Here is a 16,901-nt window from a genome sequence, read left to right as displayed (position 1 = left end):
TTCCAGTTAGTTTTTATGGATAAATTGAGTCATCTAAGATAATAAACCATTTATTTGCTGGCTTTTACAGTCATAGATTAGACACAATTATGAACGATAATTATGAACTATAAATTGACCACAGCACAGATTATGTAAGTATATAAAACACAGTGTAATAAATAATATATTTAACAAGGGCGGCCAACATGCAGCTCTCGAGCCACAGGCGGCTCTCTGACAGGTTATATATGACTATCAATAATCACGTAAAAAGTGTGTTTAATATATAAATACAACAAACTTATTTTGCACCACTTATTATGTTGTCAATAAATTTAGTTTCTATATTTTGCATATTAACATTAAAAAGTATTTAATTGCGGCTCGCGCAAAATTTACCATTTTAGGAAAATGGCCCGTACCATAAATAAGATTGGCCACCCCTGATATATAAGGTGATACATACAGAGAATTTATTACATCACAGTGTATTTTTGTTTACCTCCCAACTAAATAAATAGTGAACTATGACTCACGCAATACTTCGGCTTGTGTATATTACTCATCAGCGGAAATCCTTACCTGTAAAAGAAATAAAAATATTTAATTGTAGCCGCCCGTGAAACTTTTCTTAGCTCCTTTCCTTAACGAATCTTGTAATACTTCTCCGACTTATAAAGAGTTCTGTATGTTTACGTCTATTGTGAAATAAATATGAATATACTTATTTGTTAAAAGAAAGTTTTAAATGAATTCTAGCGTTCTATATACATCTCTTTTTTTCTTTTCCCTTTTACAAGATCTCTTTACTTCAATGTCGAGTGTGTCTATTATTAGCGAATACGTGATGTAATACTCAAAATTAAATACAGTCAGTAAGGAAAACGTTGAATGCGAATTTTTAATATTATTTTTGTTGTCGACATACTGCTCATAGAAATAAGATAATAATTGGTAAATATATTTTACGTTGGCTCAGCCCTCTCGGACTACCTACCAATCGGAATGTTAAATGCTTTACAGGAGATAGTACAAGCCGGAACTTTTTTATGGCCCCTCTTTTCGCAGACCTCTCGTTCCTCCCTGCCATGTTTAGGACAGGGACGTTACAGATTCGGGCAAATAACTTTTTCATATTCAGTATTTTTATACAACATTCTCGTTCCATTCTTCACGTGTTCTTTTGTAACTCCTAGTTTTTATCATTTACGTATTTTTTTCCATGCTTCGCTACTCCCAACCCCGATTACAATTTTAAACATTTATCATAGTTTTTATAGACTTATTTGTTTAAATTATACACCTTTTAAATATTTTTATGAATTTTTCATCAATAATTTTAATATTTACATTTTCACATTTTGAACTTATATTTTAATAGAAGCCGAAGCTTCGACGAACTCTCCTCTTATGAAGAGTTGTTTATATACTTGGATGCCTTCAAATCCGTTAAATCAACTTATGTATCAAACCAAACCGAGGTTCCGAAGATAGTTATACCCCGCGTTTAGTTACTGTAAAGATTTAAGCTAAAAGCAAAAAATACCCACAGACAAACTTCAGTGCTAAAAAAAACCTTATCATCAACCGCAGTGAGATTACAAAATACGAATATAATGAGGCAACTAATTAGTTTCATAATTAACTACTCATTTATATTATTTTTAAATAATTAACGACATCGATACAATTAAATTTCATATCGCGGACAGCAATAATCCTGCCATTGGCACTTTAAAATATGCATATTAACGTTGTGAATATTAAGCATTGCGTTATACAATAGTTAAATCTATACATAGATATATTTATTAGGCAAGGCGCACGTGATGTCATAAGTTAAGAACATCCCAAAGTCAATTGGTGGGTCAAATACGCGTCGGGCAGATAACCGCGCCCGAAACAATTGAGTCATTTGATAAAGCAACAAAGTCGTCTTCGACCATAAGACTGTCTACGGCTCTTGTCAAATAATTTTTATCTACACTGTGTAAACCGAAGGCTCTGGCGACAGTGGCTGTTTTCGTTATTTTTACAACTCAAGACGGTGCAATAGAAATCCAATATTAAACTCATTTAAACTGATAAAATAATGTTTACCGCGTTGCCTAAAGATAAAGAATATTACAATTCTGATATAAAGTATATAAAACAGGGCGCGGGGCAAACTATACCAATTTGTTATTTACCTATACGATATAATTTATTACTGATTCAAAACATTTCTTTAACTTATTATTATCATTAACATATTTGCATATGTATTAATTATCAGATAGACGTAATAACGAAATAAAGATTTTACACTACATTTAAAAAAAACTTTAAATTAACATTTTAATAACTAAGTATTAATTTAACAGCGTACGAAGAGAAGAAATCCAAAGATGGGTACTTTCAAACCTTTCTGGATAGTTTCTTTTTACGAATATATGCTTTCTAAACAGTTTATTAGAAACCAAACGTTCGAGAACTTACAAATACCTAAGTATGTTAAGTACTATGTAAGCACCGTAAATAATTATTGAACTAATGAGACGCACTCTCTCATGATAAGGTGAATCACTAGTACATTAGGTATACAGCACATTTATGCGTATAATTTTGTATCACAAAATTATTTCCATGAAATATCTACAATTTTCTAGGCGGATAGTGCCACTTAACATTGGGAAAGGTTTACTGTTCGACTTTATTTCATTTGTTACGTAAAAAAATAATAACAATACCCTACATAGAACTGTGGCACAAAAAGGTTTAATTTTTTTAAATGAAATAAAACCTTTTTGGATTAAATCTTAAATCCTTCGACTAACCAAGTGACTTATAAATTTCTTTTTGGTGTCACCTAATGCTGAATGGCACACTCAACTTTACGGGCACACGGAGACTACAACACAAAATATTGATATGGTACACAACACTACATACGCCTTAAGATATAAGATAGCACGTCTCAATCCAATACTTATACAATCTACAATGTACACAAACTAAAACTCTGTCATGTTAACTAATCATTGTTTAACAGCAGATATCTTGCCACGATGGCAAGTACTTTACTACTATATTTATCAAAATTACTACCTCATTACTATAGCTATCGCGAAACATTGTAATAACTTTTCCGTAATTAGTTCTTTTATGCAATAATGTAATTGTCACTCGATGGAAGCTACAACCACGATACCATTAAGGTACTTCGAAAAAAGATATAAAGTCTACAAACATTTTTAAACGTCGCCGTCATTTCAGCCCTATGACGCTATCTTAGAGGAGAAATACCATAATCGCTACACTTGGCAGGTGGTTTGGCGATCGCAGTGTGGTATTATGGTTCGCAAAGGTCGCTGCTGTTCATCCTCTGGAAACTTGTTTGTTAGCAATCCCACATAATTAATGTACAGTGTGAATTATATAAGACTGTTTCCCCTGAATCAAACCTGAAATCTACGATCGCAAGTCTCAGTTATCTAACGCTGGTTTACCACTGCTCAAAACAATTCCAATAAATAGTTTATTAGGTACACAGATAAAATACCTGCTATCCAAAGTGCTTATGTTATCAATGCAACGGCTATGAGATAAGACAAAGAGCATAATCAATTTATTACTTGTTAACAAAATGAAATAAACTATTCTTTTTTGTATTTATTTAAGGTTATTCATTTTTACATAGTTATATTCATTGCTGAGGGTCGTGATCTGAACACAGGAGATATCTTCGACTGCATTATGCTGCGTTACTTGTTCCTATCTTTGGCATTTTGGAATATACGCTGATTGTTCATAGCTTGGTTTTCATTTTGAAGTCGCGCAGAAAGGACTCGTTGACGCGAAATGAAGTAGTCAACAGAATTTTTGTATGTAGTATGTAAAAGACATCTATTGGCGCGTATAAGAGTACAAAAACACACCTTTTAAACTCGATTATAGGAAATTTAATTTATAAACCTTGTAATGACAGTACATCAATCCCCTCTCGGAGGCCAAACCATTCAATCATCCAATGAAGCGTCCGCCTATACGAAATAGCTTGGAGGCCTTCCAATCTGATGAAACGGTTAAAAGGTTCCTGAGGGATCCCTCGAACATTATTACTGTACAGAAATTTAGATAACATCAGCCCTATGCACAACCTCAAACTCCGCAGACATATATATCAAGCGGTAAATAGCAATATCTATGACAAAAAAACAATTTTTTTAAATTGTAACATACAGGCTGATTATGGGTGTACACTACATTCACGCTTTTAAAGCTTTTACACCTATAGCCAGTCACCCTGTGGAAATTCATAAACCCTAATTACTTTTTATTCCCGGCTTTCAAATTATTCAATTGATATAAATGCTATACGATACAAATACACATGGCGGTGTATTGATTGCATTGTGATAAAAATGTCGCTGGTATATTTTTTTTCGTTTAGTTTATAGCTGATAACCTTTGTCTGTCTGCATACTGTATCAGAGTCCATATGATATAACTCAGTTAATTCTACTATTGTTTAAGCATTATAAAGTTGCAGATCCGTATAACTTACAAAACTGATTAAAGAAACATTTTACGGTTTCTCAAACCATAAGATAAATCAATAATTTCAATATCAACGCTATGATAATTATGGTCTACTTCTCTTAAAGCGGATCCTGTCTTCAATGTACTGTAACTGTAGTCACGTCATTTCGGGGTAAGGTACCTTCCTACGTCATATTTTTCTTTCAATAGTTTCTAGAAGATTACTTCTTAGTGATGTAAGTAGACTACGTAAATAGTTTTTAATTTAACTAGTAAAGCATTTTTAATCTGTCACTTGTAAAAAAATAATATGCACTTGACAGTAATTACGAAAACAAAATCACTTATCAAAAACTTGTTATAACTGTAGTGCGATCACACAACACACACTTCCACAAAATACACTTTACACAAATCACGTACTCTTTAATAGCTGATGTGCACTTCTTCTCTCTAAATTATATTACATATCATATACTTTGATAACATTTATCTCTTATCTTTGATGACAGTATTAATATAAGTACATTCGGTGTCATTAAATTAATTCTTGCCATGGGCACGGGGGTTACCATTTGTTTTATCTATTCACGGTTACGTCAATACGATTTGAACGATCATTCAATATTTTTCTAGCTATTTATGGAAATATATAAAATAAGTCAATTGTCAATTCGAATATTGTTTCGCATCATAAGCAAATATGGTCAGAAATGGACTCAAATCCTTAATATTCACTTACCACGACATTTAATATAATAAAGCTCAACCTATTATCGTCTAGTACAGAGGTGGCCAAGCTCATTGACAGTTCGGACCATTTTTTTTTTTCAAAATAATAATTTCTCTCGAGCCGCAATTAAATATGATTTAACTACAACAGGTACACAAAAAGTAGTAAAAATTACAAAATAAGTACGTTGAATTTAAATATAAAACTAATTTATTTAATTTTTATGATACTTCTTTAAATTTTGGTGAACAATTTGTGACAGTAATTATAAGTATTTTTTTTCAGACGCTGGTTAGTTAATACTGACCAGTGTTTGATTTTTACGAAAATATATATATTTTTAAATATAATAACAAGAGCCAAAAATAATTCTTCAAAGAGCCGCATGAGACTCGCGAGCCATAGGTTGACTGCCGCTGGTCTAGTATGACGTCACAACAAAACGCTAACTGCTGTAGTGGTGTGCACTGTTGCATGACATCATGCCGATGAGATAACCGAGCTGTATGTAGGCTAACGTTATCTTATGACTACAAAGGTAATAATTTTTCAAGATCTTCTAACATAAACTCAGCGTAGATAAAATCTATTGCATAATTTATACACATATAGTGTTTTGTTTGTAAGATTTTTGTTGTTCTATTGTTATTATTTAAATCATGTTGAAATAATAATAATGAACATTAATTAAAATTAATGAAATGTAATGGAGAGAGCTATTCTCGGAGTTGCCCTGCGAACCAAGGTCACCAGACGTAGCTCGACGAATTACTCGTCTGAAGCGACAGTGGGCGGGGCAGATCGCTCGTGCAGCCGATGGCGGTTGGGGTCGAAAGGATCTCGCGTGGCGACCACGAGCCGGTTGACGCTGCGTGGGTAAGCTAGGTCAACCGACAACTAAGTAAGGAACGCAGAAAATCGCTGGTTGCGGGCAGCGCAACACCGGTCATCTTGGCTATCTTTAAGTGTGGACTGTGCAGAGGACATCTATCGACTGATATCATACATTTTCGCTGAAAATACTCCAAGCGTAATAATCATATGTTCTTAATTTAAATGAAAAGTAACGAGCTTATTATGACAGATATGTCATTTGACTTTTCTTTTTTTGAATATACAGCTAACAGTGATACAAGGCAAGATTTTCACGTAATATTCATATATATGAAAAAAACTATATCAAAAATTTTACATATTTCTATTTCAGATTTATGTGTATTACTCGATTGGAACAGCTCTCTAGTCTGTTTTCTGTTAGATGTCGGCACTGTTCGCCTTGTTGGTCCCATGGTTCTCCAATCCGCGAACTTAATTTCGATTTCTCCCACAACTAGTACTGTCCGTTCTTGTGCTCCGCTTGGTTGTTATTGCACCGCATCTTCGTCCCTCCGAGTGATGCGTGGAGCAGTCCTCGTACCGTAGCCGTTGCTTTGATTACTTCTGTTGTACCTATCGGAGTTAAAATTTCCTTCTTTCTGGTGGCCCTCTTGGATGGGTTGGATGGGATGGATTTGTATATGTAGTATAATTTCGTGAATTCTTTCGAGCATATTTTTACTAATACAATTTCGGAAAGTGTTTTTCTTCATTGACAAATGCTGTTGTTACTGTCACTGCTGAACACGAGTCTCTTTCATATATCTTCAATGTAATCGGTTGGAAGTGGCCATAATCTAGGGTCTTTCGATGAAGAGATAGTTAGTCCAGCCGCATTGCTGTTTATCCGTTGATATTTACATGTTCAGTTTTTGAGGCGGAAGACTGCTGAAAATGCTTAGACTTCTTTTAAGAATTCCCATGGTTTCTGTAGGACATCTATAAAGTACAATACTATGGCGCATGTAACAGATTCATATACGCTAAATAATAGATTGAAGTACCGATCGATAACGTAGGTGTCACGGTTTTAATTGTGATTGTAAATTATCAGATTCTTAAGTTTTGTACTGTGCATAATTTCAAAAGGGATCTACGAGATGATTCGTTATGGATGAAAAAACAGCTCATTTGTTTGTCAATTGATAATATGAGCATTATCCAAAAATCAATGGTTTTTAAAATAATACCATGCTAATATATGAACAGAAAAATTAGGATTACTACATATTAATATTAATTATTGTTTACTATCGGTTCCTGTAGACTTTGTACTATGAGTGATTGGGGATGGTGAGTGGTAAAAGCTTTCAAACTTTTTGCAAACAAATGAGCTATACATTTACGTCTTTAAAGTTTTTACACATATAATCTATCATTATTAACTAAAAAATATTATAAATATTCTTTACAGTAATAAAGGAACAATTTAAAATGGACGATAAAAATTAATCGGAAATATAGAACAGACATAAAATTTTTCGAGACAGTGTCAGACAGAACTAATACGGCTGCGCGAGTGACCCCGATATAAGGGAGGAAATGGGAGGGGCAAATAGTTAACAGCAGCTGACTAAATCCAAGTAGGTTGCAAAGTCTACCTTACAGTCTTCCTTGAAGCCATAGATCAAATAGTCTATATAAACCATAAGCGGTTAATTACCAAAAGACACATCAAATAATGAATATTGGAGATTGAATATTAAACAAAAAAGTTAGGAAGCCAATGTGTATAATATAGGCATAAAAATAAGGAAAACTAAAATATCAAATATTGTAAATAAAGAAAAATCTAATAAAATATCATTATAACCCTCATATAAGACGTCTTTGCCAATAATCCGTAGAGGTGGTAACTAAATGAAAAAAATATATATAAGCATTTGTATAATTAGTTTCGTAACCATTATTGTACAAGCAATTACACTATTGAACAGTTAATTAAAATAATTATATAGAAAAATAAATCTATCGATCGCAAAGAACTTAAAAAACAACATTTTTTTGCCTCATTTTAAAATTGATTCATACACTAACCTATAGTGAAGATGAGGACAATTTGAAACAAGTGATGAACTTATGTATTGACCCATCACGATATTTTTGGAACCAGAAGGTTCAGAGTCTAAAAATTTGACATTGATATATATATATATATATATATATATATATATATATATATATATATATATATATTGTAGTGTAGAGGCTGGTAGCATAGCTAATATGAACACTCCGCAAGGGCTAGAGTCGTAAATTAGCATTTATTAGTGTAAAATTTGATCAGAATATTTCTTTTTAGAAAATTATAAAGACCTTTTAGAAAATTACGCTCAAAAGGCTGTGCCGGAACCGAAGCAGGCGGTGGATAGCTAGTCTTGTTTAAATGAATACGATAATTGCGAAAGTAAATCAATACAGAAATGATATCTTTATAGGTCAACAGAGGGCGCAGAATTGTTAAACATATGCGCAATAAAACTTTGCTAATATGCAGTAAGTAAAGGAGACATTTTTATACGTTTTTATAATTGTATCTAGAACTAGCACAACTCAACACTATTGATTCCATTGGTCGTACATCATGGACGCTTAAAAATCGGGTTTAACTATTTCAAACAACGTACCAGTTTGATGTGATGACTATCTCATCGCCACACATCCGAAACACGAACGCACAGCACAGTTTATATGAATTTAGTCAAAATGGCAACACACCGAAGGCCGGGACGTCAGACACGAGCGCGCCGCGGCAATGGCTCCACCGAATGAGCCGCGGCCGCAATATCGATCCAACTCCTGGCGCCGGCGAGCCGTATATCCCTAGTGCACGCGCGCTCCTCCCACTTTACTCACCCCTGCTCAGGGTGTATTACGTATTTGAGGTATGTTTAAAAAATAAATCAATCAAGCAAAAAAATAATTATTAAAAAATTCGAATAGCCATTATTTACACGCACTTTTGATATATCATTTATTTTTAAATTTTAAGCTAATCCCGGCTCGGAATGCTGTTCTGTTGTGTTCACAAAATTTAAACATTAAAAAATCAAAATATATATATAAATGTAAAGTTCAAATTGCATTTACTTTTGAATCGTCAATTACTTAATTATAAGCAAGCTTACCACCGGTTCGGGATATTGATCTGCTAAAAGCCGGTCAGAAAATCAACTGTTGCTCTTTTTAAATTAAATTTAACAATGACGTACACATTATGATTTAAACCATGCAAATGAGTCTTTTACTTTTAGATTTAAAACTAAGAAAAGGAAGGTCTTGTGAAACTTTATTATATAAGCGTACACACCCAGACCCACGTCGACCATCCTTAAAATTACGTAGTGTTCAAAAATTTAACCTTTATACCTATATATACCTACACAGCTTTTTCACGTGTAACAAAAAATTTAGAGACACAGTCCTTGACTTTAGCACCCGACAACCCCGTCCCCCTTTCCGGCCGACCTTGTACGACGAATACACCTTCCCAATGCCTTAAAAGCCTCAGACAGCGGCGAAGAAATCTGTCAAAAGTATTCACCGGGATAGAGAAACGGATTGGGTTTGTTTGTAACAAAATTTTTCAAATAAAAGTGTTTCTAGTCCAAAGTAGTTCATATTATTTATTTTTGTTTTTTTTTATACCTTAAGTAACAAAAAACATTGGTTTTCATTTACCTGCATTATATAAATGTACCAGAGAAAAGCAAGATTATTCAGCGAAAAAAAATTCTTTTCAAACCTCAAAGTAAATTAAAACAAAAACATGTTTAGACTTATGTAAATCTAGGATAAAAAATATAGGACCAATAAAGAACACTTAAGATATTTTTCAGAAGAAAGTACAGAAATACTGTGACAGGCCAATAAATAATGACAATATAATATTTGAGGGCTGCTAGTAAAAAATACCCGTAATCTTAAGAAATAATCTAGTCCATTATTTCAAAAAAGTCTTCAAGTCATTTGCTAGGCAGCATTATCAAGATCTCATGGTATACTATCTATCATTAAAATACTGACGAACACACTAATAAATGTAAATTAATACACAATTTTATTTAACCTTTAGTATTTTATAGTTGTAAGGCTATAAATATTGTTCAGAATATGTAGACAAGTGTAAATTAAGGGAAATATTTAACTAAATTAAGTTAACCACTAACTAGATATAAAATCAAATCCATTTAGTTAATTTCTCTCACCTACAACTACAGAGGTCATTTTAGTTGATATTTTTTTTTAAATACTCTCTCCAAATTTGTTCAATATAACATATTATTGACAAGTTTATTAATGACTTGAATTTAAAATTAATCTCTAAAATTAATAACTAATAAAGTTATTACAAAGTATGAATTAATTACAATCATTCATAAAAGCTAGATTATATCATTTGCTAAATTATTAAAAAATTTTATCCTTGCACAACTCACTCATAGTGTTAATTCCATGATTAAATTCATACAAACATGTTATTTTAGTTTGTCATATATTTATTTACTGTTTATCTTAATACAGAATTTTCAAAATGTACAAAAATAAAGATATGTTTATTTCATTTAGATAATAAAATATACATTATTGGAGAAGCTATTTTTTATATACAAGGTATAAAAGAATATCTTCCAAAACTTTGGCATGACAAAAAAATAGGGGTTAATAATACTTAATCAGGATTCCACAAAAATTTAAGTGTTATCAATAGTATAGAATTAAATTATTTACTAATGTAGGCATGACAATATTTTAAGCTCAATGTTACTTGTAAAATTATGGAAATATGGCTTTATATAAAAGGTAATAATAGCTGCAGCAGGCCCACTGGAACCAGCTAATTTTTTATAGTAGTCTTTGAGATAAAAAAATATATAATTTTTACAACTTTACATAAAGACTTCACTGTTTACTCTATTGAAGTGTGACATAACTCAAAGGCATTTGCTGTTATATCCCAAAACTTAATTGAGTATTGTTTTTTTGTCATTGAAAAATGCTATTTTTTTGTCATTGAAAAATGCTATGCCCATTAGTAAATACAGTCACCGAATTTAAGGAGGTAGAGAAGTGAAGGTGTATATTCTAGGCCTCTTTGTGAAAGTAACTGGGCGTGAAGGCTGCCACAGGTTACAAACTCATCTGGATTGGACTGGATTAAGAAATCAACAAGCTCTTACATTATTTAGTTGGACACTATAAAGCAACTGGAGGTCAAGACTTCTTGATAGATGACTGTCTTCTGGGCTTTACTCAGTACAGATTTATCTTTCTACTTCAAATGTTGCCCTAGAGATCCAAAGCTGAGGTCAAAAGGTAGAAACTATCAGATTATGGTTTAATTATTTATTAAACAATCATCATCAACAGTAGCATGTCCATTGATGTGTCCACACTGTCCAGAAATTTCCAAAATGACCAATTGTAAGTGGTCTACATTCTATATCTTCCAATAACCTTAACAAGTTACTGTCAATGATGTCAATACATATCCTTCATTCTCTCTATATCTAACACTTGCTGGTCCATATTAAATAATGATATAATTTTATTAGACTCAAAGTAGTGTAGCAGTACAAGCAGTGGTAGCCTAGTGGCAAATGACTGAGGCTTATGATCATAGGTTGCGGTTTCAATTGGATACAGTCTTATATACAATCCACACTTAGTACATTAATTTAATATGTTTGTCACTGCTCGCAAACAAACATCCAAATGATAGGCAGCAGTACCCTCTTTGTACCATAATACAACTCTCCAATTGCCAAACCATCTGCCAAGAGTTGTGATTATGGTATATCCCTCTATACATAACATTGGATCACCCGAAATATATACCATGTAAAAAAGTAGGAAGTATTACATTTATCAAAATAATAATTTCTATGTAGAGCTTTTAAATTACTTATGTTATTTAATAAAACTTATAGATACATGACTTCTATTTTCATTTAATCAATCAGGTGTGTCAGGCAGAATTTAGTTTTAAAAAAGATGTATAAATAACAATATGAAGTTGAAAATATATTTAAACATTGCTAAAGAGTTTTGTAGGTTTCCTTACAATTTTTTTTTTCCAATGGAAAATATAATAAACATACATTTTTGTAAAGTTACAAACACTTTAAGAAATGTTTTTTCGCTATTACAAAATAAGAAAATAAACCTAGACAATAAAAAGAGTACCAAACACACAAATACAAAACCTTATAAGAACATGTTAGCAAATTGTTCATTTTACAAATTGTGCGATAACTGTTCAAGATATCCACTTGAAATCTATAAGCCAGAGTATTCTGATAAAGTTTAAAGCATAAATGATAAAATATATTATGGAACTGTGTTTCGAAGTATTTATGATATCATGTTGGAACTTATCACATTAAGTGACACAAAAATATATACCTGTAAACACACACATCTACATGCATAATATATAAGAATACCATAACATTCACAATTTTATGCATTCTATACATGTTATATATGGAAATAACTCAATGCTTAGCAACATGATTGTCACGCCCCATTTGTATCATAGCCATTTGTTGAATAATTGTATTTGATAAATAATTACCTAAAATGTTAACTAGTTTTAATTAAAGTTTAATTGACCTATTTTAAATATTACTTTAACAGATTTCCACATTAGTTTTGAAATGCTACAAAATTAAAAGGTAAGAAAATATAAAAAAGCATTTATATGCAGATTTTTCTTTTCACATAACTAACAAAATCATAAATGGGACAAAATTTTATTGTAGTCACTTTATAATGCATATAGTGGTAATTAAAGCTTCCGCGAATTTTAGGTGGCAGAAAGCTATAGGAGTGTAGACTCGAACTTATATGGCAACAAAGCTCGTTGGGTTCACTTCGGAAATGGAATCATGGCATGTATTGCAATGAATTGTAAAGGCGCCTGTCTTTTAGGCCGCTTGAGAGGACGATACGTTGGTGGTATCGAGAGCAAGGTCCTCACGGAAATCTCTGCTTTTGCTGCCAGTCAATATTAATATTTTGTTAAAAGGGGGCCCTAGAACTCCGACCCCTGGTCGATTAGTTATTAATGTCGAAACTAAAAGGAAACATTGTATTAAGGTGTACTTAATTAAATTGTAGTATTATAAACAGTAACATATTTATTTTAAAACCGCTGCATAAAAATGTACAAATAAAATAGTACGTAGAAGAAATGAAGCGGCAAAAAACGCCAATTTTGGTTGACCTACAAGATTAACAAAATAATTTTATCTACTAAGAATCCAACTAACAATGTTGAGATAATGTAATTAGTTATATATAATGTACTGAATAATATTAAGTTGTAAAGGATTAGAACGTTCGTATGGACATTTAGATATGTGTGTAATATTATTGAATTTCTTACAAAATAACACCCTTTTAAAACAAGTACAAACTTACCCAATAAGTATAATTCCTTGAACGGTTTCACCAAAAACGAACTTCTTTACGAATATTCAGTTTTATTCACATAACACGTTCACTTTTAAGTCAAATAGCTTATAAATAATCACTATTCATATAGAAACTGCCGAAATATCATCCGTGACTACGAGTACGAGCGAGCGTCGAAGGCGAGGCAAAGAGCGCCTCGAAAGCATCACCTTACCACCCATGTCATAGACTAAATGTTAAAAAGCAAAACTAATGGACATTTTTTAGGATTCTACCTACTAGTGTACCAAAAAAAAATGTACCATGTCTTATCATTACCCATATTATTTAATTACGAGTAAAGTTACATAAATAACGTATTAAGAGGAATAAAATAAGTAAATTATACTTCATATAGTTTATAGATTCGTTAACAATTTTTACTTACCTTTACAAGTTGAATACCAATATGTACATCTTCTTATTAAAAAAATATAATTTACGACTTCGGCTTATTGAGAACCAGTTACATTGCAATATTATTATGCATTAACCAGATTTTTCACTTAATAAATTGTCTGATAGAAAACATACCTTAATCTTTGACGAAAATGATGTCATGTACCAGCATAGACAGTTGTTTTACTCTATGATTCGAATTACGTTCGGATACCTTAATAAATGAGAAGTGTATTTTAAAGTCATCAGTAACGATAACGTAAAAATTATTCATCGTTGTAAGATAAATAAAAAAAGAAGAGAAATTATGAACATTACTAAAATTTAGTTAATGGACTAAAAATAATCGAAATTAATTTTCACTTTCAACGTGTTTCTTTTTAGAGTAAAAAATGATAATAATAGATATTAAGTAAAGAAAGGTTATTAGTCTCACCAATACCTTATTTAGTTTTTTTTTTTTTGCTTATTTATATTTATAACTGGGCTGTTATAAAATTATTATTTTTGTTCTATAAAAAATTATTATTGATGTAATTGAAAAAAACAATCTTCCTGTTCTTCAAATAACAATTCTGTGCTATCCAAAATATAAATATCTTGTGCTGTAATTTATACACGACGTTTTAAAACAGTAATTATCTCTTGATATTACAGCAATTTCTTGTAAAAATAGCGCTGATATTCTTATTATTTTAAATAATCAGATAATAATCACACCAAAACCTTATATCTTGTTTGGCTATTTATTGAAAGCTTTTACAATGACGTTAGTACCGCGTGAAATAAATTAGAAAATAAATCGCAAGCTATTAATAAAAAATTCCCAGAAATAATCGGGTTTAATTACATAATATTTATTGAAATAATTAATTAGGCAACGACTTTCAGAATATCACTAAAATTGTCTGTTGTCTTTGTGTTGTCCTCCAAACTTTGTACTCTTTGTAAATGACTGGAAAAGACTACTACTATTAGTAAATAGGTCTGGCCTTGTCTTTCACGGTAAAGCAAACGAAAATCTGGGTTAAAAACTCGACTTATATTGGACGTAGATTGCCGCTCTGAGGGTTTTCCATATATCTTTTCCATACATGTGCTAATAACCTTTGGGGTAAGGATTGGCTGCTGCCTGGCTGCACACCCCAGATGTATATTAAAGGGCCCTGTCATATAACGATAAAGGAATACTGAAAGGGATTTAGTGGATGATGATTACTTTTATTGTGTCCATACATTTGTGATGTAAAATAAGAAAAGATATCGTGTATGAATGAATTTTCAGTAAGAGTTAACTCAAACAATGATATATTTCATTTCTTTTATTACGGAATAAAAAATAATAAAAAAATAAATTTATCCTTATACTTAATATTATCACAATATAAGTTTTCTCTTAATATTATGTCTTATCCAATTTTTTAAATAATTTTATAAATTAAATTATTATATCTAATAGTTTCGAGGTAGCGCTGGTGATTTAAGCATTCATTTAATGCTAATACCTACACCATAATACAAAACTAACTTAAGATAGTATATATCATGCTTTACTTCTATATAGTTCATAATATGACGTCAATATGTTGTTAACAGAGATTGAAAATTTCTGAGTGCTATTAAAGGTAGGTAGGTTTTATTTAAATTATATCTTACCTTTTTTAATTAACTATCGTTTTTTTGTTCAAATGTCAAAATTATATATCTTGCTCTTACTTGTCTGATTCTATCAATAGACTAAAATTTATTGTCTCTATACACTGAATAAGACACGGCCTGGTCTGTCAATGTTTTTCTTAACATATGTAAAAGAATTACGTATTTTCTTATCCAATACCCTATTTTTATTAATTATCAAAAGCGCCACCTCAAGTTATAAATATTAAACCTAAAAATAAATTAAATCACATACTAATCAAGGGAATATATCAAAATTACCGTATTAATTTAAAAAAAAAACATTATTTTTAGCACCTATAAAACTAGTAGTGACATTTGGTGTCATTTAAACAATACAAGTATTCTTATTAACAGAGTCCAGGCATTAAAATATGAAGTCAGTTTCTTATAAAACATTTTTAAGTAACTTATACTGGAATAAATTTTATAACAACAATAACGTTCATTGTGAATGTAATATAACTTTTTATATATTTATTATAAAAGCATCCAGCTCAAGTACATTTTTACCAAATATTCGTCTTTTATTACTTTCTGTAAGACTCATTTTAAGTATTTGAAAGACTTAATAGATGTCGGTTGTCATAAATTCGATGTATCAACATTTATTCTTAAAACTAAACGTATTAAAAACGTATTGCTAAACGTTTTGTTGTAAACAGGTTTGAGCAGTTTTTTTTTAATTAATTTAAAATGCTCTCGCATACGGCCAGTTATTACTTGAAGATGAATGATGATCTAAATATGGACTATCAGTAAGCAGAAGTTTGCTTCCACTAAGACCAGAACTGGAACTTTCGCTGGAAGAGAATAAGCTCTTGCTGCCGGTGTAGAAAGAGAGTGATGTATGTAACGGCTCGCGTATCGTTCGCCGTCTCGCTCGCACTAAAGATGCGAACGCTACGGCAATAGCGCAAAGGAAAATAATTCCTAACACGCAAAACGCTAGAGCCATTTTCCCTGGTGATAAACAGATCGTCTTGTCTCCAGGCGAAAAGCCACGCACGAATTCATTTCTCTCGCCGTCTACCCTCCTTGAACCTGTAAGCAAGCACTACATGAGTCCTGAATTTAAATTAGGTAAAATTAAGATGAAAATATGAAATAAATAAGGCTGACTTATTTTAACTTTAAAACATCGCGATAAGACAAATCAATGATCACCGATGGAAGTATTGAAAAGTATTATGAATTATAGACATTATCTATTTATTTACAAGATATTAAAATTTGTTTCAAAAAAGATAATGGA

The 16,901-nt window shown here is 31.5% G+C and overlaps 2 protein-coding genes across 10 annotated transcripts in view; both read right to left on the bottom strand.

Annotated features, from left to right (window-relative positions):
- Positions 1-13,721, bottom strand: part of beta-Spec (spectrin beta chain) — an 86,129-nt gene extending 72,408 nt beyond the window's left edge. For 8 of the 9 annotated variants that reach the window (XM_068773420.1, XM_068773445.1, XM_068773436.1 and 5 more), the window contains exon 1: positions 13,538-13,721. The gene's annotated coding sequence lies outside the window, so the exon portion shown is untranslated. Of the gene's footprint in view, positions 1-8,739; positions 8,867-13,537 lie in introns of those variants that run through there. The other variant, XM_068773392.1, reaches the window with a different exon arrangement.
- A 2,452-nt stretch (positions 13,722-16,173) lies between these two features.
- Positions 16,174-16,901, bottom strand: part of cyr (cypher) — a 41,293-nt gene continuing 40,565 nt past the window's right edge. Inside the window, exon 8 of the mRNA XM_068774257.1 lies at positions 16,174-16,690. Within this exon, the coding sequence (XP_068630358.1) occupies positions 16,338-16,690 (353 nt within the window). The 3' untranslated portion in view covers positions 16,174-16,337. The remainder of the gene's footprint in view (positions 16,691-16,901) is intronic.

Source organism: Battus philenor, unplaced genomic scaffold (assembly GCF_028537555.1).
Source record: "Battus philenor isolate CCGP_79_NKW_IND1 unplaced genomic scaffold, ilBatPhil1.0.hap1 SCAF_11, whole genome shotgun sequence".
In the NCBI taxonomy this organism is placed as follows: Eukaryota; Metazoa; Arthropoda; class Insecta; order Lepidoptera; family Papilionidae; genus Battus; species Battus philenor.
This window is presented reverse-complemented; position numbering and strand designations above follow the sequence as displayed.